The 25,449-nt window shown below is 39.2% G+C and overlaps 1 protein-coding gene and 1 long non-coding RNA gene across 17 annotated transcripts in view; one reads left to right on the forward strand and one right to left on the reverse strand.

Moving 5' to 3' along the window:
- Positions 1-25,449, reverse strand: part of elavl4 (ELAV like neuron-specific RNA binding protein 4) — a 76,329-nt gene that overhangs the window by 49,218 nt on the left and 1,662 nt on the right. For 3 of the 16 annotated variants that reach the window (XM_077223463.1, XM_077223456.1, XM_077223453.1), the window contains exon 1: positions 9,633-9,844. The exons of 5 other annotated variants lie outside the window; for them this stretch is intronic. In XM_077223463.1, the coding sequence (XP_077079578.1) occupies positions 9,633-9,656 (24 nt within the window). In that variant the 5' untranslated portion in view covers positions 9,657-9,844. Of the gene's footprint in view, positions 1-4,444; positions 4,499-8,698; positions 8,766-9,632; positions 9,866-11,034; positions 11,402-25,449 lie in introns of those variants that run through there. 8 more of the 16 variants (XM_077223458.1, XM_077223451.1, XM_077223457.1 and 5 more) reach the window with 7 other exon arrangements.
- Positions 11,493-15,382, forward strand: LOC143732411 (uncharacterized). The gene is made up of 3 exons (XR_013201112.1): positions 11,493-11,586; positions 15,069-15,103; positions 15,305-15,382. It is a non-coding gene; the product is annotated as an uncharacterized LOC143732411 (long non-coding RNA).

Here is a 25,449-nt window from a genome sequence, read left to right on the forward strand (position 1 = left end):
TATAGGCTAGATGGATGGGTGGGGAGCTCTTGCCCAGAACAGAACCATACCCCCCAATTACTAATATTTATAATTTCCTGCAAAACTTTATTGTGATATATACTGGTCAACAACAGCATGCCTTCACTGGATGAGATGCGCCAAAACTAAATTGCTCCCATTACAATCATCAACGACATCCACACAAGAAAAAATCACCCGCAAAGACACTTTGCAGAGTAGACTATAGAATTCTTCTTTTTAAATCAAACCCTAGATATACCACAGTATAATATCTACCGGCTGAAACATCTGTACTATCACAGAATATATATGTATTACCACCCAGTCCTACACTATACTATGCAAATAGTCTTTTCTTAGATGTCTCCTCTGTCAAGGTTGTGTGCATATGTGTCCTGTCTCTCTAGTTGTGCAAGTGTGTCTATGTGGTTTCCTTTTACTCTGCGCATGCAGTATGCAGGCTGTGTCAGCTCCAGGTGGGGTGTTGACATGGCTATAGGTATCTGGCAGGTGGCAGAACAGTGCCGCACCTGCGCCTTGCACAGCCTCATTCCTCCATGCCCTGGAAACTATGCATACTGTGCACTCCTGAACCTCTCCGGCTAACAAGCTGCTTTACCAACTACAAATCACATTGAGACTATATAGATGAGTTTTAAAGCTGCGCTTGGGAACCCTTGGTGAGTATTGCAGTGAGTGTGTAGAGCTGGCAAAATGAGGATGAATGTGTTTTGTTATGCAGAGTGTGAAACCCAGCTAAAGACCTTGCACCATATATTTGTCTTTTAATTATTTCCTCTGTTTAAGCTTGTCATGCAATGTTTGCTCATTATAGAGACACATTAAAAGCTTTACAAATAGCCTGAAAGTAGATGTGTGTGTTTGTGTGTGAGGGGAGCGAAAGGAAAGGAAGACAGTGTTCATAAGGCAGCTAACTGCATCTCAAGTTCCTGAGAGGATGAGGTGGGCTTCTGAACACACATCAACTGAGCTTTCCTTTCTCTTTTTTTACTCCAACAAACCACTCACATGAGCTCTGGTTAATCCAATCTCAGCCTCCTCATCTTCCTGCAGCCTCTTTCTCAAAGTCCCTTTCTCCACACTCTCTCTTTTCCAAAACATCATCTCTTATTTGCACATTTCCTTTCCAACACACAATTCCTCCATTATTCTCTCTTCTCATTCTCCTGTGGTTTTTTGTTTCCCCTTATCTTCTACATGTTTTTAACCATTCTTCTTCACCAGTATTGGACTTCTCTTTGCACCAACAAACACCTGATTTCTGACTCTTTTTGTTTCTACAGGGAAGAACTACAGTGATACAAAATCTCATCCTATAAATGGAAAGCGTGATGACTGTTCCAGTATATTAACCAATTTTTTAAAATACACCAATATTCTAATTCTAGCTGATACAACAAGCTGATAAGTATTTTTATTTTACAGCTGATAACCGAAAAATGTCCAGAATAAAACTGTACAGTATACTATTTTGTCTAAAACAAATTTTTATAAAAAAAAAACACTAAAAACTAATGACCTTAACCATTTTAAAAACTAAAAGTGAAATACGCATTACAACATTATAATGTACAGTATAAAAAACTGGGTATTCATTTAGAGATTTACTAAGATTTACATTTAGAAGTGTTATTAAATTAGTTTATTTTAAATTGTGAGTGTTAGATGAGGAAAAGTAATCAATGTAAAAATAGGGCAAATGAGCATGAACAAATAAAATTTATGCAATATTGACTGATACATACAGTGGTGGTCAGAATTAATGACACCCCTGGTAAATATGATCAAAAATGCCTGTAAAAAATAAATCTGCATTGTTTATCCTTTTGATCTTTCATTCAAAAAATTTGCAAAAATCTAACCTTTCATTGAAGTAAAATAATTGAAAGTGGGGGGGAAATCACATTATGAAATAAATGTTTTTCTACAAAACACGTTGGCCATAATTATTGGCACCCCTAGAGTTTTTACGAGTAAAATATCTCTTAAGTATATTCCCATTAATATTTACCTTTTTTTTAGCACACCAGGGTGACTAGGAACATGCAATTGTCTAGCTATGACTTCTTGTTTCACAGGAGTTTAAATATGAGGAAACACAAAGGCCAAATTCCCTTAATCATCCATCACAATGAGTAAAACCAAAGAATATAGTTCTGATGTGCATCAAAAGATTGTTGAGCATTACCAAATAGAAAGTGGCTGTAAGAAAATGTCAAATCCCTAAAAATTGAAAAATTTTGAGAAAAATTGAAAATCCCCATTTTGACCATCAGGACAATAATTAAGAATTTCCAATCAACTAAGGATGTTAAGAATCTGCCAGGAAGAGGACGTGTGTCTATATTGTCTTAATGCATGGTGAGGAGGAGAGTTTGAGTGGCAAAAGACTCTTCAAGTATCACAGATGGAGAATTGCAGAGATTAGTTGAGTCTTGGGGGTCAGACAGCCTAAAACAATATATCAAACAACCTCTACATAACCACATGTTGTTTTGGAGGGTTTCAAGAAAAATCCTCCTCGCTGCTCCAAAAACAAACTCCAGAAAATTCAGTTGTCAGACACGACTGGAACTTCAAAAGGGACTGGATTCTATAGACAGATGAAACAAAAAAAGGGCTTTTTGGCAGCAAACCCACCAGATGTGTTTGGTGCAAACAGGGATAAAAAGTACCCCATGCCTACAGTTAAATATACTGCTGGATCTTATATGTTGTGGGCCTATTTTTTTTGCTGGAGGTCCAGGACATCTTGTTCAGATACATGGTATTATGGATTCTAGCAAATACCAAAAGATAAAAAATAAAAACCTGACTGCCTCTGCTAGAAATCTTATAATGGGCCGTGGTTGGATCTTCCATCAGGACAACGATCGAAAACAAACATCAAAATCAAATCAAAAATGGGTAACTGTGCACAAAATGAAGCTTCTGACATGACCATCCCAGTCCCCTAAACTGAACCCTATAGAAAATGAGTGGAGTGAACTGAAGAGAAGAAGCACCAACATGAACATGAATCTAAAGGATCTGGAGAGATTCAGTATGGAGGAATGGTCCCTGATCTCTTGTCAGGTGTTCTCCAAACTCATCAGAGATTATAGAAGAAAACTCAGAGCTGTTATCTTGGCAAAAGGAGGTTGCATTTTTTCATAAATTTATTTAATAACAGGGAGCCAATAATTTTGGCCGTGGTGTTTTGGAGAAAAGCATTTGTTTCATAATGTGATTTACTCCCACCACTTTCAATTCTTTTACTTCAATGAAAGGTTAGATTTTTGCTATTTTTTTTAATGAAAGATTAAAAGGATAAACAATGCAGATTTATTTTTTTGATTTTTGATCATATTTACCAGGGGTGCCATTAATTCTGACCCCCGTTGTATATTAATATCACCTAAACAGATAACCGATATACTATATTGTAAATCCCTGAAGGCATATATTATTTTATTCAGAATAAAACAGTAAATTATTTTTTATATATTGTAAGTGCTGCTGTTCTGAGAAAACAGACTGCATATATTTATATTCATGGGCATTCAATTTTTCCCCAGCCAAATAATTTATATTTATATTGGCCAAAATATCTGTACCAATACATTTATAACTTTAACCCTGCAAAACTCACATCTGGTGGAGAAACATCTCTATGCATGAAGTCAGTTTGGTTATTGATTAAGTTTGATCTCATAAAAGAAAGTAGCTGCAAGACAGTGCAGTAACCCCACAGCATCTGCTTTAATAAGAGAACGCCGAAGTAATTGATGGAAGATTGACTGAATTACTAACTAACACAGGCAGCAAATAAATAGCACAATCTCAATATGAGAGACAACAAGGTGAAAGAAATTCAATCTGTTAACCTCTTCATACATGTCAACGCAATAATGTAGTCATATAGGCTCCAAAATGCAGATTAATCAGTGTCATTAATAAGAGGGCATTTCTTCCCCCTGCTCTTCTGCAACTATAGCGAAGTGATAGACTTTATAGTCTTCTTGTTTTCCAAAACAGGAATGATCTAAACACTGTCAACATATCTCCAGGATGTCCTTTTTTCTTTAGAGGTGGGGATGTAAAGAATGGCATTATGAGAGAGAGGGCGACCTAATGTGTTCCATTGCAGCTGGTTAGATAAAACCTTTGCAGAATATCAACGAAAGCAGCAAATGTGGCATGCATTCAAAAGAGCAGTTTAATCTTCCAATGCCGGGGTACACTGTAATTGAAAATGCCTACAGGGGACCATCTATGCTCATATATAATGTGCTAGAAAATATAGGGTTATCCTCATAGAATCCATCAGAATCAGAGTTCAGAGATGATTGTGCGAATACTGTTTCTTTCGTTCTTTTTTTTGCATTTTGGTTTGTGCTTGGAATATTAACCAGTGTTTGTCTGATGTGCTTTTACTAACCATGGTTTCCTGATTGCAGGTTGATGGAGACCTAACGGAATAAATGCCTGGCTTCTGGGAAGAAAAAAAAAAGGCAGGGTGTGTTTAAGGAAAGACATTTTGCTCCCGGACAAGACAGCAACTTCTGCTAAAGGTCTGCTCTCACCTCTAATCAGCCTAACTCCTCTTGACAGCGAGATAACAATATCCACAACCCGAGCGGATCTACAGGGGCAAGATTTCACGCGAAGCAATTCCTTCGTGAAATGCCAATGGCTGTATCTATGGTTACTGTTGTGGGGAAGATGCGGGCCACCCTATTTGCCCTTTCTTAGCCGGGGTTTGTTTCGGGAGCTACTGTACCTCATACACTCCGTAACCCCTTACTGCTGTGACCTTTGACCTCTGGGCACTGATATTCGGAGAGCGGAACTATCTTTGACATTTATATCCATGTTCCCTTTCTCGCCTCATTTGTTCTCCTCATTTTATCCCCGTTTTCACCAATGGGAAACATGCACAAATAAAATCTCTCCTCGAGTGTGCTCTTTTGAATGCCATACCAGACATCATTATGCAATTTTTTAATATGCATCAGTCGTTTTTGTCATATGCATCGTAAAGGTTTTAGAGGTTTCAAATTCCATGTGATTGTGTGAGGCGAGCCGTTGCAATGTGAATGACCTTGAGATGTCCTTTAGCGGGAGGGAGGTCAGTTAATTGGCTAATGGGCAGGAGAGAAAAGCGACTATGTTTGCAATAGTGGGAGCAAAGACTCGTCTGCTGCTGCTGTCTTTTCCTGGGGTGCAAAATGTAGATCAGAGAAATGTGCAGTTTGTGCACAGTCTCGAGAGAGCCTGCCACTCAAATCCGAACGTCTGTATGAATACCAAAACACACAGGCAGAGAGAGAGAGAGAGAGAGAGAGAGAGAGAAAGAGAAAGAGAGAGAGAGAGAGAGAGAGAGAGAGAGAGAGAGAGAGAGAGAGAGAGAGAGAGAGAGAGAGAGAGAGAGTAAGAGAGAGAGTAAGAGAGAGAGTGAGAGTGAGTAAGAGAGAGGGAGGGAGGGAGGGGGAGAGAGGAGAAGGAATGAAACAAAGAAAGTGGGATGGATGAAGAGGGAGGTCGGAAGCTATAATGATGAGAGCCAGCTTGAAAGAAATGGGTGGTAATGCGCTTCTTTTACCTTTCTCTGTTTTATGTTGATGTGATCAACTCTAACCAACAATCAACGTTTGTGATAGAGCCTTTGCTGAGCATATTATTTTTTATTTATATATAGCCTATATATATATGTAATGTGTATCTGGAGAGGCAACTGTCAGTTTACAAGGAACGAGCGGTGTGTTATGTTGGTAAGCAGGTTGTGTGTGGTATGTATTTTCGCCTGATTATCGTCTGTGGCACTTTGAATTTACGCCAGAGGAATTATTACGCTTCCGGTTGTGAAGCCTGCTCACTCCCTCTCTCCTTAGCTTTTCTTTTGCAAGGAAAATGAGGATGAATCAAACTGAGAAATCACTGTGGATGCCTATTAAAATTTAAACCTGAACGTTTTGTTGTTATTCATGTATATTTAGCTTTGACATAATAAAAGGCCTCTTTGCGAAAGCATGTTATTAAGATTATATTAGATTATTATTCATAGCACACTGTTTAATCGAACCTGAACCTTATTAATGCATTAGGTGAAATCTTTTTTACATAAAGGGCATACAATTTTTACCCAAATTTTATTTAAGGTGTTGCTCAAATGTCAAACGTAGCCTATCAACTTTTTCTCAGATATTTTTCCTAAGATTATTTAGAAAAATAAATATTGATATTCAGTAAGTGTATCGAGCAATGAAGTTAATGTTAATAATATAGAACCAATAATTTAATCTTGGAATAATTTGATCAGAAATGTTTAAGCGTTCCGACTTTTGAAATCTTGGCACAATGTGTGACATTCTGTCTTTTGTGCAAAGTTTTCTCAGAAGCCAAACTTAAGAAGCAGGAGACTTAAAGTCTTGTTGCCGTCAAGGGGAAACAGCTGAGATGTTAAAGAGATCTCATTTGCGATATCTCTTTCATATGGGAAGATTTTATAAGAACATTTCATTGATCTGGTCAATATTAATTCGAGCTCAAATTTACATGCACAGTTTCCAAGGTTTTCTTCATAGGTTTGCTCAACTCTCATTTAAACACTAAGGGTAAAACTCACCCAGAAGTGATCACAAATATGGAATGTGATGAAAGCTCACATTAGCTACTGAAATCTTCACTCAGTTATTCGAGTCTGAATACGAGACTTGTCTAATAAGAGCATTCTGACTTCACCTGTCAGTGTGCTCAATCCTCCCTAGAGCTGGATGTTCAGTTACCTCAGTAACTCTCAAGGCATTTTCTCTAATCAGTTGGCAGAGTGAGACTCATTCAGTAATTACATTCAGAGGTTACATTTGTGTTCTAAATCTGTCAGAGCTGTTGAAAACGATTAAGTATTAGGATACTTTTTCAAATCGGAATGAAGAGCATAGCAAATAGATTACAGAGGGTTGTTTGCTCTTTTAACGATGCCATGTCGGAATAGCAGTGAGAACATAAAGACTTAAAAATGGCATCTGGCATGGATTCTAATTATAAAACTATACAGCAAAGCCTACACTTAATGTTATTTAGAAGATATATAAAAGACTCTAGGCTATTCTGTTGTCCTTTAATCTTAAATGTAGTGTGCTAAATCCAGTGGAAGAGAAATTTATTATATTTTGTGTGGTCATTCTCTCTATGACTGAGAAAGGATATCATAGTATCCCATCTTGTATCTAAGGTTATCTGATCTAATGTCAGTCAATGTTGTGTCTTTATGAGCAGAGGAGTCAATTTACTGGTATAATAATAATTTAATCATCTGGCACATCCTCTGATTCCTATAAAGACATATTAAATATTAAAGAAACAATATTTATTGGGCCAAATTGTCTTTTTTTGTGTGTGTGGAGAATTTCTTGCATTAAAAAACTGAGAAGCTATCCAATCCAATTTGGTTCAAGATAAATATCTTCTAACCTAGAGAAAAAGTTCCAATAAGAGAATGAATGTCTTTTTCTACAGAAAAGCAATACTGAAAGTGCTATGTGCCTGAAATTTTGAAACTGAAACTTGCACAATGAACCATGTTTTAAACTCACTCAGGTGGAAGCTCTACGGCGCCACCACCTGAGGGCTTGTTGCAAAAGCATGCCAAGGCAGTCAGTTAGATGGATGCTGCTGTTCTCCTTCAGCGAGAACCGTGAGGGATGGATGCAGTGGTGTCACATGAATCCCCGGGTCTTTGCGGCCAGAGGGGGGCAACCTGAGCCTCTCTAACTCTCAGAAAAATCAAGTGGCCCACTTTGACACTCAGCTGTCATCTGTAGTCACTCTGTGTGCAGAGGGGTGCAAACTCTTCCACCCAGCCTTCACATATCCTGGGGCACTTTTCCCACCCCTGCTGCCCAGATTTCAGCATCTCGGCAGCTTGTCTCCTATTTTGCTCTCTCTCTCTTTCTCTCTCTCAGTTGTCCACCTGCGCCCTCATCTACCCCTTTTTAATATTCAGTCCAGCTTTAGCCTTATTAGCATTGATATGCAACCTTGGAGTCGGACAACAAAGGAGAAAGCCCTAAAGCAGAGTAGTAAGGCTGCTTGGAGGAGGAAGTGAAATTATGAGGAAGGATAGAGATGAAGAGGAGATATGGGTGGATAGGGTGTGAGGCGAAAGAAGAGGAGAGTCTGTTTCTACGTGGCCATAGTTCTGTGTAATGGCCGATTGTAGCGCATGTAGCAGGGACGTCAGCACTGCGGAGGAGGAAGAGAAACGTATAGGCCTATGTGGAAGATCTTTCCCCTTAACTTCCTCCCTCCCACACCTTATTTCCTCTCTCACTATAAGCATTGTGGACAAGCCCCCTCACTGCCCTAATGTTTTTCTGCCTTACACAAACTGTGTTTCGCACAAAAGAAAGGGAGGCAGACAGGGATTCACTGTTGGGAATCACTCTCTTTTCAATTAGCATTTTGATTGCATGTTAAAGCCCACACACAAATAGTCAAACATTTGCCTGAAAAATGAATAATGCTGCCCACATTTGAATCTGAATGCCGCGCCGCTCAGATGAGGAATTTGACAGTCACTGCAAGTTAGTAAATACATATATCTGTGCTGTCTTGGCCGTTCGAAACGGTGCAATTATGATGTCTTCCACCTTTAAAAGATGTGCTAACGCGGGCCTAGGATTTCTCTTACCCTGCTCCATCTGTAAGCTTCGCTACTTCCCTCTATCTCTTTCTCTCTTCCGTTTCTCTCTCGGGTAGAGTTGGTTCCTGGCAGGCACAGTCTCCCACTAGCCTGGTGACAGCCGGGGGAGGCAGTCTCTGAGCCCTTAGTCAACAATGGACACATACACTCACACAACACACACACAGTGCAGCATGTTTAGTGCAGCCTGCCCTACCTCTATCAGAGAAGATGGGCAGTGATCTCCAGACGTGCTTGAACACTAACTACACTGCACGGAAACACACCTTCGCACATTGCCTGATAGATTCTCATGCACACGTACACACACACACACACACGAGGTCACTCCCACTCATTCTCATTTACAAACTTACACTCTAGCATGTACGCTAGTACACAGTTACACAACCTTCTACGTATGCATTGTGAATGTGATTTTTATACGAATTTTAAAGCATTTGTTTAGGAAATTGTTTAGAAAAATTAAATGATCACCACATTACTCATATGAATAATATGGCTGTATTATTTTGACAGATCAAACCGGAACAGCAAGTGTTAAAATGAGGGTGAAAATGGAAGATGAGAGCAAAAAAAGGTGAGCATTAAGATTCAACACTGCCTCTATATCGTTAGAAGGGTTTTAAACCGCACCATCTAAGAACCTGCTACACCTGTCCTTTCTCTCTTCTCTGCTCTTCTCTTTTCCTCAGCCTTGTTCTCAAATAAAGCTGCTCTCATCCTAAGAAAAAGGGGAGGAGTAGCATGCAGAATTGAAAAAGAGGAGAAAGGAGAGATAGAGAGACAGACAGAGAGAGACTCCAATGCTGCCACTGCAGCTGCAGGCAGTGAGACACAGCAAGGGCAAACACACACTCGTGCACACACACACACACACACACACACAATTGTCTGCACAAAACCATCGCAGCATCCTTACCATCTTAAACCCGTTCCACTCCATTCGTAAGTCGGTGGCAGAGTTCTCGCCTATAGCCGTGCTAATGTCTCCTCACTTGGAGATCTCTCTCGGTCTCTCCTCTCTCTCTCTCTCTCTCTCTCTCTCTCTCTCTGTATGTGTCTCAGCGATGGTGAGGCAGCGTGTGGCCAGCGGGAGAGAGAGTGGGCATTCCTCCTCCGAGTGAGGCTGCTTGTGAATGCACGGGCTTCAGCATGAGCTGAACGCTGCAGCCCCACTCCCTGCCCCCTCCTCATTGGTGAGGTCAGAGTAGCCCCCTCCTCCTTACTTCTCTCACTGGCTGCCTCAGCTCTCCATCATCTGCTCTACTCTGGAAAATTAACACTTTCGCTCTGGCAGCCTTGCAGACGAAGGCACAGGCGCTTCGGCTAGCAGAAGCCCTTTCAGAAACAGCAAAGGCAATCAATCGCAACCGATGTCTCTCCTTGAGTTAGAGCAGACTGATTGCACATACAGCCATTATGGTAATAGGGTGCCTGTGAGGCACTGCTAATTAATGCAAGTAAAGCATGCAATGATTACGGAGTATGTTAAAGCTTTTATATATACAGTATATGTATATGTATATATGCATAATATATACACACATACAGTATACACACACAGAATGTATATATACTGTACACAGGGATAGTTTAGTCAGATGGACATTATCGCAGGTTTTATTCTGCAATAATGACCTGCTGACTTTACACTATCCCTTCATTAACAGGGCTTAACAACTTACCGAATAAATATAGACATGAATGTTAAATGTTGAATTTAGTTCACAGAACATTTACACGCCAAGAAACAAAGGAGCAGTCAATTATACAACATTGCCCTGGAAAACGGTCATTATTCTGTAATATATTCGTTTTTATATAATTTTACATACATTTTACATTTATCTCTGTAAATTTACAGTCAGTGCATTAATATCATAAACTTCAAAAGGAAGTGGTTTGCACTTCAGTTTGATTCAACTGATTTAGGCAATTAAGACGCCATATAATTAGTCATTTGCAAAAGTGAGACAACACATGTTTTACTCAGTAAACCACAATTGTTATATACTGAGTATCAGGTTGAAGAACGCACTGGTTACTGAGCACACACACCTGCTCTTTGTACAAAAACATAACTGCACACGCATTCTCACACACCTTTACACAAAATGCGCACTCAAAAAAAATCATCTCTAAATAACAATATTCTGTCTTCATCCCTATTGTCGCCGTTTATGTGCTTAAGAGAAAGCAACAGAGCAAAGTTGGCGAAGGAGTACGAGGGATGAATGGATTATTCTAAGGCTGCGCGTGACAGCGTGTTTCAGTGATTTTCACTACAGTAATTCTCTTTCAAATGCGGGCACATTACTCACCATGACCATTCTCGTGTCCGGAGGTGAAGGTGAAAAAGAAAAAAGCTCGTTATTTTATACCCGGTTAAAAAAAATAAACGTTGCGCTTTTGAGCGTTTTTTAGGGAGTCGTTCCCAAAGTCTTGAAGGAGAGGTGTCGAGTGGACCCAAGGACAGTCGGATGCAGACTGGTCGGCTGAGAGATATGGTTAGATGGAGTCGAAAACTTACAGCTGCGGTCGGCGAGCGTCTATTGTTTCGTAAATTAATGTAGCTGAGGGGGGAGTATCCAAAATAAAACAATAAAAACAAAAAATATCGGTTCCCTTGACTCTGTGGAGCTAGCAGTGCGAGCGTCCCTTTTTCCTCCACACCATTTATGGAACACAGTGTCAGGCTGGTGTGAGATCTGATTGGTTGAGCGGGGACAGACAGGGGGTGGCGCGCGCTGCGCTTGAGGAGACTGTTGGAGAGGGTGAGGCGCGCGCGAGTCATAGGGGAGCGTCGCGTCTTTGGGGAAATAGCGGGCTCTGATTGACAGCTAATTTGACCTTCGGTTGCATGTGGAAGACAGGTACATGTGAAACGTTTTGGGTTTAAGTGTTGTGTCAAAAGCAAACTGTACCTGTGATGACTAGATAGGGATATTATTTACAATTTGGAATCTGAGGGAAGACGCACGCGCACATAGGCTAAGTTACAGTGTTTTTTTGTTTGGTCGTTTTTAACTTGGTCGATATTCGTGTGTGAATTATACAGTGACTTCTAAATGCAATTTCCGAGACCAATCTTTTGAAGTTTGTGCAATAAGTTACATGTTGTAATTTTGGCGCCACTAGAACAGTTACGAGCAGTTAAGACTTTTTTAAACAATTAACAAAGATTTTTATGATATATTTGTGAATTATACGTTTATAATAAAGTGGGAAATAAGAGATTTATTTGTCACAGCGTATTGTTGCTATGGTTACCTCCTCAGGCGAACTTGGCATCTGTTTGTGCGAGTCTACTTGGTGAGAGATAAAACTAACTTTATCTTTTAACGTTTGAAGACTTTGTTAAAAAGTGTGTACACACACACATACACACGTATAGGCCTACACATTTACATTCACATTTAAGTGTGTGTAGTTTAGAATTCTTTTTGCATTGGGTTCAAGGTCTCCCTCCTCCTCGGCTCCTCTCATAATTGGTTTAAACCTTTGTCGTTTAATCTTTAAAATTGTGTTTAGTATTGTGCCGTAGATCTTATTAATGCAAGCAAAGTATTTCTAGGATTATTTCAGGTTTAAGGTCCAGTCTCACAAATCTTGGTTACCTACATTGTAGGAAAAAAAATATGCGTAATTTATTTAGTGCCAATAATATTATTGTTAATGTGATCTTTATATGTAGGCTAGTATCTTGATTCTTGATGTTAAATAAAAAAATCAAATTACTTAAAAAACAGGCTTGTTATTGTATATCAATGTTATATTAGCATAGAACATCAGCAATAGCAGCACAAGCTAATTAATATTCATAACCACAGCCTTCTCATGTTGTGATGTCACAAGCTCATCTTGCTCCCCCTACTCATTCACACACACACTACATTCAATTGCATCTACTCGGGTAAATGCTTAATAATTAATAATTTCATCCAATGCATTATTTTTTCTTTCATTTTCTCTTTTCTAAATATTATTGCAAACTCTTCCCACATTCTCTGTTGTTCGCAGCTGCACACGAACTGAATCAATAATTAACCGCGAGAACAGCCGCTCCCTCCCCTGACAAAACCCATTTCACATCTCCACCGGTGAGGGCTGCCCGAGAGCGACTGCTCGCCGAATAAAGGGATTTCAGATCTTGTTTTATTTACCAAGATATGGAATTCATCACGGGCAAAAACACATTTCCTGCTTGCACCCATTTACTCCGCATATACAATCCTAATGTTACACATTCAATGGGTCTTCGGGGAGTGTTGTGTGAATGCATTTTGCTCTCAGGTTTGTTGTGGGGGAATAATGTGGGTGTCATTTTAATATGGTGTGGGTCTTTGTGTTGCTGTACTGGTACAATAGAACAAATCACAGGGCCAGAATGGGCTGGGAAATGGCTGTGGTCTTATCGTCTCTGCACCTGCAATTCTAAAAACCACAGCGGAGGTCCCTTACGGTGAGCAACTGACTTGACAAGAACTACTTTTGGCATGAGAGTCCAGCAGAGCCATAAAAAATTAAAGACATTTCTCACTAGATGGCCAGGCCTCGCTCTTAGGGACACAGTACTTGAGAGCTCGACCCGAGAAAACCCAAACTCCATGTAGACTATTTATATTTCTCTGTTCTTGTTAAATGTGTTTGGCCCAATAGCGGGATGTTGTGCTTCATGTATGTGTATATATATATATATATATATATATATATATATATATATATATATTAGGGGTGTAACGATACCCTCATGTCACGATTCGATATCACGATACTGAACTCACGATACGATATTATTGCGATACTCCAAGACATATGGTAAAAGGTTAACAAAAAATGTCCTGTTGATTAAAATGCTAAATTTTATATTACATTGTGGGTTTAAATGAATAGGCTTGGACTTGGTGCTTGTAACCCAAGAACAATGGTGACACCAGAATAACAATATTCATGAGTTATTGTAGATGAATATGCTTGCACGATTTCATTGACTAGATATATTTAAAATAATGTCTGCCACTTTTTACTGGTAACATCAGACATTTGGCATTATCAGGACCCACAAATATTCCCCCATTGCATTATTATACATTATAATCAACATTATATATAGTAGTTTAATGTAGTACTTACACTAAAACTCTGAAAACTTGAATTTTTTCTCACACAGTAATTTTTATTTTGGGGGGACTATCCACGATACATATTGTCACTATCCACGATACGTATTGTTGCATTTTTGTATTGCGATATATTGTGGCACGATATATTGTTACACCAATATATATATATATATATATATATATATATATTAGTGCTGTCAATCGCAATTAAAACACTTACTTTTTATACGATTTTTATATATTTTATAATTTAATAATTTCACAGTTAATCTCCAAATCAATGTAGAGACAACATAAAGTATATTTTAAATACTTGTTTAATGGCATCATTTTATGAATGAAGGCCAGTATCACTGATACTAATACAGCTACTGATGTCTCATGAAAATAACCCCCCCCCCCCATTTTAAACATGAATTATAGCCATTCAACATTACATTGTAATTGAAAGCTATCAATTTTTCAACATTTATTGGGCTTCAAAAAAATGAACAACCTTTAGTTTAAGTAAAATAGCATTATTTAAAACAGCAATGTTTAATAATCTAGTCATTGTGTTTGCTTCCCCATATTGCTCACTGAACCATGTGGCACTTTATGAGTTCTAGAAGGCATTACCTTTCAACTTCCTCACAACAAGACATTAATTTAGGTCCCTCCCACCAACAGAGAGAGAAAAACCTGTCTGTCGTTCATATGCAAGCATGATTCAATTATACAGGACCTCACATCATAGCACAGGCAAACTTGAGTCAGTTCTTTTACCTGTGTGACTTTACCAATCTGACGTCTAGCAACCACATATGGAAACCATCACTGAACTCATCACAACCTCCAAACTGAACGAGAACGAGCAGAAACCTCTCCACCCTTCTGATACCACCAACCATTTTTCATCATCACATGGTTGGCAGGTGGAAATGTGTACTTTGACTTTCACTTTGATACTGTGTGTTTATGCAGAGCAAGAGAGAAAAAAGTTGGTTGTGGGAGACTGCTACACTCACTTTCTCTACGTCTGACCATTAGGCATTTCAGAGATTGTGCATGTGAGAGAGACATATTCATGTGGGTAGTCAATGCCAAGGTCTCTGCACTCTCATTTGGATGTAAACAAAGTACTGAGTGCCTTTATGCAGATGTATTTTTAATATTGTATTTCAGTGGAGTGCATTTATTGCATACAGATTGAATGTTTTGCTTTTGATTTTTTTCCTTTGTGTCTTTTTCAGACAATAATAGCAGAACAGATCAGCTCCTGGTAATAGTAAGTTACAAACAACAATAAATAACAGTAAATAGATTTGAATGCTGTGACATTACTTTAATATTCATCACTACCAGGTATTCTACACTATGGTTGCTTTTGTCAAGAGTCAAAGAAACATCAATAAATCATAAATAACAACGATTCTTACAATGGCAGTTATCTTTCTCTACCTTCTCTTTCTTGGAAATCTTTATAAAGGACTAAATGTCAGCTGCTGGTCTTTGTAACAGCTGATGCGGCAGATAGAAGAGGAGACAAGTCCCATCTGGAAGGTTCAATTTGAATTTCCCTGTATTCAAAGTTCCATAGATTACTAAAAACATATACGCATGAGACAAATCAGAAATATCTGCTGTGCTGTGTATAGTAATATACCAGCTATTATGCTATTTTCAAAATAGCTTATGGTTTGAAAATATCAGTATTTTGTTTTTAATCACTATCATTGTACAGTATTTGGGTAGTTGACCTGCATTTTAACATTTTACGAATCTCAACTAAAATGGTTTTCAAATTGTTATACAACTGCACATTCATTTTTTGTGACCCCATATGAATTGAGAAAGTACGTGGAATATTTGTATTGATAGAAACCACACCACGAGACTGTTTAAGAATCTAAAAGTGGTGAAAAATAATGAGCGGTCATAGCATCTATAATGCACACGTTATATATAAATATGTATACCTAAAATCCTGTTAATGGAAAAAAAAATTGTGTCGACTACCCATTTGCAGCATCCAGTATGAGAGAGTGTTTTGAATTAAGGCCGTGTACACTAGCAGTAGACGTGCAGGCTGAGGGAACGTGTCCAGTATGACTCAGAGGCTGCGTGTGACCCTCTGTCTCTCTGTTCACTCCTGGGCTGGGTGGGGACAGATGGAGGGAGGGGTCTTAGGGATTAGACTGGCATGAGGTCTGCGGTGGGAGGTTTGGCCAAGAATGCATGGAGGTTTTGAGTGGGAGGATGTGACCTCGGGGATCTATACTATTGCAGAAAAGTGTATGTGTGTGTCTGTACACATAAACGACTTTCATTTAGTCATCATACGTTGGATAAGCCTCTCTGAAAAATGAACAGCAGGTAATAGCAGTCAAACTAAGATAGCATCATTTTATATAAGATGCCGTTATTTTGTCCTCCAACCCATATGCATTTTATGTCAGCCATTTTGCCAAATGGGCTTTTTATGCAGGTATTGCCGAGCTAAAGGATGGCTGTTCTGACCACCGGCAGAGGGGTTTTATTACAGGCCAGCTAATGTAAATCACATAATTTATCGGCTGTCAAAAAGCCATTAAAAGTGAAACAGCATGCGAATTGAGTAACGAGCTAAAAGCAACGAGGCTAATTGATTTATTTTCATTCTGTAAAAATTGTGTTTTTATATGCTCAGCTAACTAATTGACACTGAAATTGCATTCTTTTTTTTAAAATCTTGGATATGTCCGTTATACAGTAATTCAATGGGATTGGATTGTAAATTGGAAGTTGGGTTGTGTAATTGTGGATTGAAATGCAGTTTTTTTTTACTCAGAACACATTTTCTTGGAAAGGAAAATATTCATGTATATACGGTATTTCAAAACTCCCCTTTTTTAAATTCATGTAGAATGTCTATTCTCTTTTTCAAAACTGAGTTTGGTTATGTGTGTGATTTTGATGCAGTCAGAGGTTTGGTCAAAGCCTTTGCTAGCTGAGCATGTAAAATGTCACTTTAGTTATTGTTCACTCAAACACTAAGAGACACATGCACACACCCAGAACTGCAACCTCTCTCTTTCTCCCTCTCTCTTTCTCTGCCTGTGCTCCTTTGTTTCTGGAGTACCCCTGATCCTCTGCGGCCGCTTAGCTCCAATTAGAGCATCTCACCAACCTGGCCTCTAACACAAATACACACACACAAATGCTTAGCCCCAGTCTCCTCTCACTCTGCCTCATTTCAGCCCTCAATCTGACTAATTACTCTGAACCTTGCATGTCCCATCTCTCCCTGCTTACAAACACAAACACACACTCACACACACCACCTGACTTCTTCCGTTGGCCATAACCACAAATCCAAGTGCTCTTGTTTGTCAAATATTTCAGATCTACAGTCCACTCGGATGAGTGTGTTACTTATGCTCCATCAGTGTCTTGTCAATGTTATCGATTTCCACAATATGCATTCTCTTTCACTTCACATTCACTCCTGCTTCCATCATGAGCACAAGGCATCTATTCTGAGTTTAACATGTTAAAACATGCAACCGACATGGTGATAATTGTTTCAACTGCGCAAAATCTTCCAGTGAAATTATTTTGTCTAAATTTTCACCCTGAATAATAACAGGTTTATTTAAAGACACTGAAGTGAAGATCCCCTGCAAGCTGTCAGCTGAAGTGTGTTAAAAATTGCACATCTCATTTGGAGCCTTGACAAAAAAAATCCACTTTGTCCTGTTATTTGGGAATTCACTAGAAGATTAGTAGATTAGAAAAACTGAAATTCATTCAAAACACTGCATGTTTACAGTTTAGTTAATATTTTCCCTCAAATTACTTTGTTAAAAAAAATCCATTCAATATGCCAATAAAAATGCTAAAATTTTGTTTTAGAAAAACGTAAACATTAAGGGGAAAACGGACAATCCCATACTGTTTCTATACAATTTTGATTTGTTGTAGGACAAATATTTTTTTCTCCTCACATCAAATTCTCTCTCTTATTTGACATATCCCGATTGTCACAATTCTCATTCGTCTTGGGAGTAAGGGGTGAAGTTTTCTCCCTCTGAAGCAAATATCCCTTTCTGTCAGAGGACATGAGTATCACCCAGTCCAATTCCTGTTCCTGTCACCTTCTCAAAGGAGAACCCCGACACCACATCAACTCTTTTTGGCGGCTTCACTGCCAGGCAGCACTGCAAGTGTCAGGCTGCTGAGCTCAGGCTCGGCTCACCCAGATGGAGCTCGCCACGTTCAAATACAAAAAACCTGTCTGAAAACGACGGTTGTGTTTCGTATCTGAGATATTTTACAGGATAATGATTCAGGTAATGTTTGAGATAAGATTTAAAAGACTCTGAGAGTTTAGTAGATTTTCAGTGCTAATAAAATACATTTAGGTCAAAAAATATGACTACTAATAATTATCATGCTGATTTTGATGGTACTTATCATGGTGACTTTTTACATTTTACATTAAAGAAAGCCTCATGGATTGTGGGGAAAATTAGAAAAATGTGACACTGGAGTATCCTTGAGCAGATATTTAACCCAGTGGGTGGCTCTCATTGTGGCCTGCTCCAAACCAAGGTGACATTGAGCAAGACACTTTAGCTCTTTTCTGATCATTAACATCACTGACGATTCTCTCCATCTCATTTGCGTGGTGCAGTATGGTTGGCTGGAGGGAGACTGAGCGATGGTGAAGATCGAGTTGTATGACGGTTGGCTGTAGGGTGGCCTTTGCTGTGTTTGATCGCAGTCGGAGCTCTCGAGCACAACGAGGAAGACCGCTGTGGTCCATCTGGCCCAGTCTTTAATCAGTGCTTCCCTTCAGAGAGGGGGCCACGCTTTCACTGAGCTGACCAGGCCAGCTTTTGCTAAGAGCTACCACAAGATGAATATAGCTTATTCATAATATTATTCATTCCTCTGTAGTGAATTTTAATAATGGTGTGTTTTTGGTGCCTAAATATGTATGTTTTAAGTTTTGAAGGAAAGAAAAAAAGTTGTTAAAGCCCTGATATTAAGTGTCTTAACCGATGTAAAAATAGTTTATTATATCTTATACTATTTAAATTCTGCCGCTCAGTATGACTGCCAAATATACACAAATATACACAATTATGTATACTTAATAGGTCAATATTGTAACTAGTCCTATTGCATTTAAACTAAAACTGTACTACTAGACTAACAAATCTGTCAAAAATGTCTCTGATATTCATATGACATAGCAATCGTGTAGTAGTTTTTTAAATCTGCACTGACAAAATTTGATTCCGAGCATTCAAAGTTTTAGCTCATTGATATTATATGTACAACTCATATCTCTGGGGTAAAATCGAACAGAAATGTGCCATCGATCTCGCTTTTTTCCTTTTCTTGTTCCCCTGTTCCCCCACCCATCTTTCCTTGTTTGTAGATACTCCATCACCTTGTCTTTCTGAGCCCTGGGAAAAGCATCATCAGTATTTCTGCACCACTCCCCTCCATCCATGCTGTCTTTCTCCCAGAATTCATGGTGCCTTACTTATTCAGAGCAGACGAGAGCAAGACAAGAGAAAGGAAAAGATTCTGAAAGAGAAAAGATACAAGAGCCGCTAGCTGTAGACAGAAGGAATGCCTTGAGAAGCAATTAGCATATGTAACTTCTTTCCCCCCCTCTGCCTGAAACAGGGTTATTTCAGTGAGTTTGTATTGATGTTTTTGAACAGGCTCCATGGCAGAGCGTTTAATGCTGAACACTGCTGTTAGTGAGAATGCATTATTAATGTGAGGGGAAACTAACGGGGACCAGCAGCTCCTCGGGGCTGTGAAGAGGACGGTTGGCGTCTCTGAGGAAGCAACACCACGCCTCAAAGGTCTTCCTCGGTAATGCACACATGCCAGGCATCTATCATTTATTCATGACAGTCAGGCGCCTCCAACTCCCTTGAACAATTAACGAATCAATGAAATGTATGGGCTCAGAACCTATCAATACGGGGAAACAGCGCCGTTCGTCAACGTGTCAGCTCTTGGGCACAGGCTATCATTCAAGCAGAGAGCACATTTATCACTTCAAAAACAGCCTGCTTTGTCATAGCGGATAATCCTACTACAAAATGGCCGCCGATTCTGATGGATGATTGGACTTCCTTAATAACAACCGGTCAGGGTTGACTGCTTTTCTTAATGTATTTAACATGCAATCCAACACATTAGAGTGTTTCAAGGAGTCTTTGGAATCTGTTTTCCTGAACTTTGAGTGAACAAATCTTGTCCAAGTGGTCAGTTTAATTTTGAATTGAGTTCAAATGTCTTAAAATATGGTAGCTCGTATAATTTGCCATCTAATGTTGCCCTTGTAGCCAGTGCTCAAGCTGTAAAAGTAACGTGTGCAAAGTGAAAAAGGGAAGGAGAAAAAGAGTGAAATTGATGAATTACTGGTGCTGCTTTCTACACTACAGCGCCTTTGCACTTCCTGTTCAATTAACAAAACCATTAATTATACTACTTAAGCAAGCCAGGGTAAACCAGACAGGCAAGCATTCATGCACTTAACACACATTCATGTGTAAGCATTTAACGTTTCTCTTTTAAAAATCACTCCATCCTCATTCCTGAAATACTGAATCAGTGAAATGTCTATTTCTTTCTTCTGGAAGAATAAAGCAGCACTGCTGCTAAAAAAAAACAGAACTATTTTCTGTATTTGGAAATACTGTGAATTTTAGTATGCATTCTCAGTAACAGTCTTTAGTGCTGGCTCAGCCATAGAAATTACTCTTTTTTTCCCCCTTTTCTGCTCTTTCTTTTATTTTTATTTTATTTTGTATCTTTTTATGGCTTTGCTTTGCTTTTTAGTCACACTTAAAACACAAAGCTCTCGCTGTTCACTGAATCTTCTGTTTTGATGTTCTTTTTCCCTGCAGAAATCACAGCCCTGAAACTCTAGATGAAGACTAGACCTTTATTCTGTACGCAGAGAGAGGTAAGTGAACGTGTTTTCTTTGGGGACCATCATCGCCAGCACTGGCCCCCTGCTGCTGAAATCACAGGCTTTTTACTTCCAGGTCATGGTGTCTGTATAACTACCGCTGACCCCTCTCTTCGCTGACTTTTTTTTCAAAGAGAAAAAGGGGAGAGCTTTCAAGACCTCCAATCTTCATCAACACCAAGTCCCTGTGAAATCATCAAAAAGTGAAGGCAGTGAAAAAAAATCTATTTTTTTTTCATATACTGACTAGGGGCTCAGAGATTCAGTGACTGTCGTCCCTGGAGGAAGTGTCTTCCACTACATAGGCACAGGGGCCAGATGTCACCTGTCCTCCCAGGCGAGGGGAGCTCCGGTGGAGCTAAGACTCAACTGAGGCAGGCTGCCCTGGTTCTCTCTCTGCCTGGCTGGAGACACCTGCGCTTCGCCTCAATGGTGACGCCCCCCAATGGAGCTTTTTTCATCTACTTTCACATGCACGAGCATCCTGAAGCACAGCGGGTGTGAGTGTGTGTGTTGTTTGCGTGTCATATTTATGTGACTGTGAGAGTCACACACACATGCACCCTTGTGATGACGATACACACTTAATTTCATTACATTTGTTTCCTAATGAGCACTCTTCCTGTTTCTCTGCTTTATGCCTGAAAACACAAAACTGCGAACGTTTATGGCTCTGCAGCCAGATTGCTTTGCTAATGCTTCCTTAGACACATTTCAGAGGATGTCTAGGGTCCTATGTGTATTGTAACTTGGGTTTGCCTCTTTAGTTAGACCCAAACTCAGTTGTCAACTGGACCATTATTGCAGTCAATTAATGAGAATACGTTTATGCCTCTGATTATGTGGTACTGAAACACAAAAAATGATCTGAATGCAGGTCCATTTGCTTTCAGTTTTTTTCGTATTTCACTTTTTTTTTATACAGACAATCATTTTTATTGTCATCCATCAGATTACTTAAAAACTACAACAATCATATTTAGTTTGGTATTCACAAAATTTGGAATACGTTGTTTAGTTTCTCTTAATATCCCATCTATTTACAATATGAGCGCAGATCACCACCGTAATGCTCACACAGTATTTCGATGCAGTCCTGTGGAACATTTGGTGTATGTCTATTCAAAACCGGTGGTCTTGCATCACTAGTTTACAGAACAGGAGTTTGTTTCTGCACCCTGTCGTTTACACATGCACACACACACACTTGCGTTTAAGCAGTGAAAGATGGCTAATTCTCTCACTAATGCCTTGTGTGTGTGCGCGTGCACAGTACCCGTCTAGTGACCCACAGGTTAAATAGCTCATTCTTGCGGCCTTTTCTTCCAAAATGGCAAAGTGCCCTGACAATAGCAGTGGCCTCTGAAGCTGCAGGGCTCAGGGCTCCAGATCTTTCTCTGTGATGGCTCTGCCATTTTCACACTAGTACAGAATAACAGAAGCCTCTTGACAGAGCCATTGGAAATGAAATTTTGACAAAATATTGATGAGAAGTACTTAAAATTCCCAGCAGCAAGAATAAAGTGCTAGTGTCCTATTTGGTTTAACACAGTAGCTTTTGTATCCGGCTAAATATACACAGAGGTAAAAAGGTATTGATGTCGAAATTCTGAGGTGAACGCTAATAACTCTGCGAGGAGAGACGTCCTACTAGAAGGAGAAAATGTGCTTATTTCTGAACAGGAAGTTGATCCACTGCAATCTACTGCTATTGTGTTGCGAGATGCGAATCTTTTCACAGTTGATGAGTCTGCTTTACTTGCTGCTTGGCTGCTCTTTTAGAGGATTCAGACTCGCGCACACGCTCGCTACGGCTTTGTGCAGGGGTAGAATACTGCACCTGTTCTCAGTACAGTTAGGCTGGGGTTGAGCAGCACAAATGAACTAATTTCCAGGGCTACATTGAACAGAGAACACTGCAATCACAGCAGGAGGAGCCTGTCGAGCCGGCAGATGGGCAGAGCTAATCATTGTTGTGAAATAGAGATGACCCTGCCTATCTCTCACACTGCCAACAGACATTTGCCAATCGCTCTTCAATTCCCTCTCCTCTCCCCCTCATCTCTGTTTGTTTCTCAGCTCCCTCCAACGAATTTAGGAGTGAACGTAACCTTCAAAAATGGCTGAAAATGAAGTTAGTAAGCGAGCACAAAAGCATTTGATAGAGTAGCTGTAACCCGTGGACTGCTGGAGTGTGTGTGTGTGCATGAACAGCATCTCCAATCAGCATCAGAATTTTTTAATCCAGCAAATCTGCATGTGCTTAGATTTATGCACGTAACCCTACCAAGTCATATGTATTTTGTACATGTATGCCGCTTTTCTCATGATTGTACTTTTGTGCTATTTCAGAGGTTTTCATCATTTGTGCTGAATGCTGAAAAATGTTCAGTAATTGGAAATCACACCGTATCCTGCTTAGCGAATTATCTCTAGTGACAATGTGTCATGCTTGATTAAAAAAAAACCACTGTGGTTATTAACCGTGATTAGAAATCATTTCAATGTCTTCTGGATGTTCGAGACCCCATGAGAGTGCTTGGCACGAGGATACTAAAATCAAACATAACTACTGTTATGTGATGCAACTGTCTTTCTACTTCCCCAAATAAATTTTTTACTTTTATTAAATTATTCCAGATTGTTTATAGGTAGACGTTAAAATTAGTGATCCATTGCTTCTCTTGATTGCGCTTGGCTTTTTATGTCAGTTCATGTTTGTAAAAGCATCTTCAAATCTAGCTCTTAGTGTTTTCATCGCTTGATTGATTTACTTAATCATAAAATACAATCATTACTTTGATATATGAATTCTACACATGCTGCGCTTATAGAAATATAATTGAAAAAGCTGCATCCAAATGGTACGTTCTAGTCGTTTTCCTCAGCGAGATGTCTGAGAGCAATCTAATGCATGAATAAAAAATAAATCCTCACAGAACTACAAGGGAGAATAAAATCTAAATAGAATAAAAAACTAAAAAATGCCTAGACAGACCTCTACTTCTTCCCTGTACAATGATTTAATGTATGCAAATTATCTGGCTTCAGTTAATGAAGGCACAATTAATCTTTGTAATGATGGTCTGATTCAACCTTGTTAATTACAATCTCAAAATGTGAGTTGTGTGTTTGCGGATCCATGTGAGTCACAAATGCAGATTTTTACGAGAAGCAACTGTCCAGCTGCTTTTCCCTGCCCCCATATGAATAAACAGCACAATTTATTATCCAAATGTAATTTTTAAAAAAAGAAGGAAATTGGCAAGAGTATATTTTTTATCCAGATAAAAAAAATATTTGCATATAATGTACAATGACTGTTATTGTATAATAGTAAAACGTGAAATTAAATTATGCCAGACATAGTGTCTGAAAATTATATTTCAGTCATTTTGTTTAATTCTATTCATTTCGATCTTTAACATGAAAAGTGCAAAAGTAGAACTTTAAAACAGTTTGTTGACAGTTTTTCGAGGTGGAAAGAGATACCGAGAGAAGCTTCACTTCTCCTCAAACCATCTTTATCTTCAAAAAAAGATTTCACTATAAACTGTGTTCTGCTAATGTGAAAAATCCAGAATAACACTTCATGCAGTCACACAGCTCATAACCACTAGTGGCGCATACATATCGCTGTCACTAATTTTCATTATATATTAAATGTTGCCTAGATTTTTTGCCTTCCCATGCCAAACAGTGACTAATTGCTGGATGACAATGATTTTTCGGATTTACTAGTAAACGTTTTGTAGTTCAAATGAGAATATGTGTGGTTGTGACTTTACATGCCTTGTCTCTTTTTTCTGTCTTCTCAAAGCTGAAGAATCACCAGGATGAATATTCAGAATGTTTCAAATCCCTGAGCTGTGGAGAATTTTTAGGCAAGTGTGTTCACACACCTCAGAAAGGTTGCAAAGAAGGATTTAAAAATCTCCCCTCTCTGCCTATGAGCACCCAGCTGCATGTGATCGCAGTGTGTGTATATATACTTGTGTGTTTGTGCACTGGCAGAAGAGCTCCAGTGCTGTCAGTATGAGTCTGATTTGTGTGAGAATGTGGTGCGGCTCCAGGCAGGCAGGCTGATCCTGTTTTGTGGAGACGAGGAACGAGAGCCCATCACAGATTAGACACCCACAGTTTCGTGTCGATTTAATGCACCAAGTCAGGGATTTATTCTCAACCGACCGGCGCTTACAGCACCAGCCAGCCAGGGCTTTCCCATACAGCCATCTCTCTTCCCCCCCCAAGACTATAGTAGAATATCAGAAATGACTGAATAAGATTGTAAGGATGGATATCCACTTTCATAGCTCCAGACTTGAATGAGATCACATTCATTATAATCAGGAAAACCTAAGCCAGCTATTTGTCTAGTATGCTCTGTTATGGCCATCTATCAGTGGAGAAATAAAACGGCTGAATTTCGATGTGCTACGAATTAAAGAAATACAATAGAGCCACTCACATATTGTTGAACTTGAGGTAGTTTTGTAACTGTCTGTGCAGTAAAAGACACATGCTTTCTATTTCACACATTTCCAAGCATGTTTCTGCTGAAATGCTGCAGGGAGCACCAAAACAACACATTCGGAAAGTTGTTTGAAATTCAAAATGATGCTCGAAACAAATCGTACATACAAAAATCT

Source organism: Siphateles boraxobius, unplaced genomic scaffold (genome assembly GCF_051911475.1).
Source record: "Siphateles boraxobius isolate OS27281-9 unplaced genomic scaffold, OSU_SipBor_1 9, whole genome shotgun sequence".
In the NCBI taxonomy this organism is placed as follows: Eukaryota; Metazoa; Chordata; class Actinopteri; order Cypriniformes; family Leuciscidae; genus Siphateles; species Siphateles boraxobius.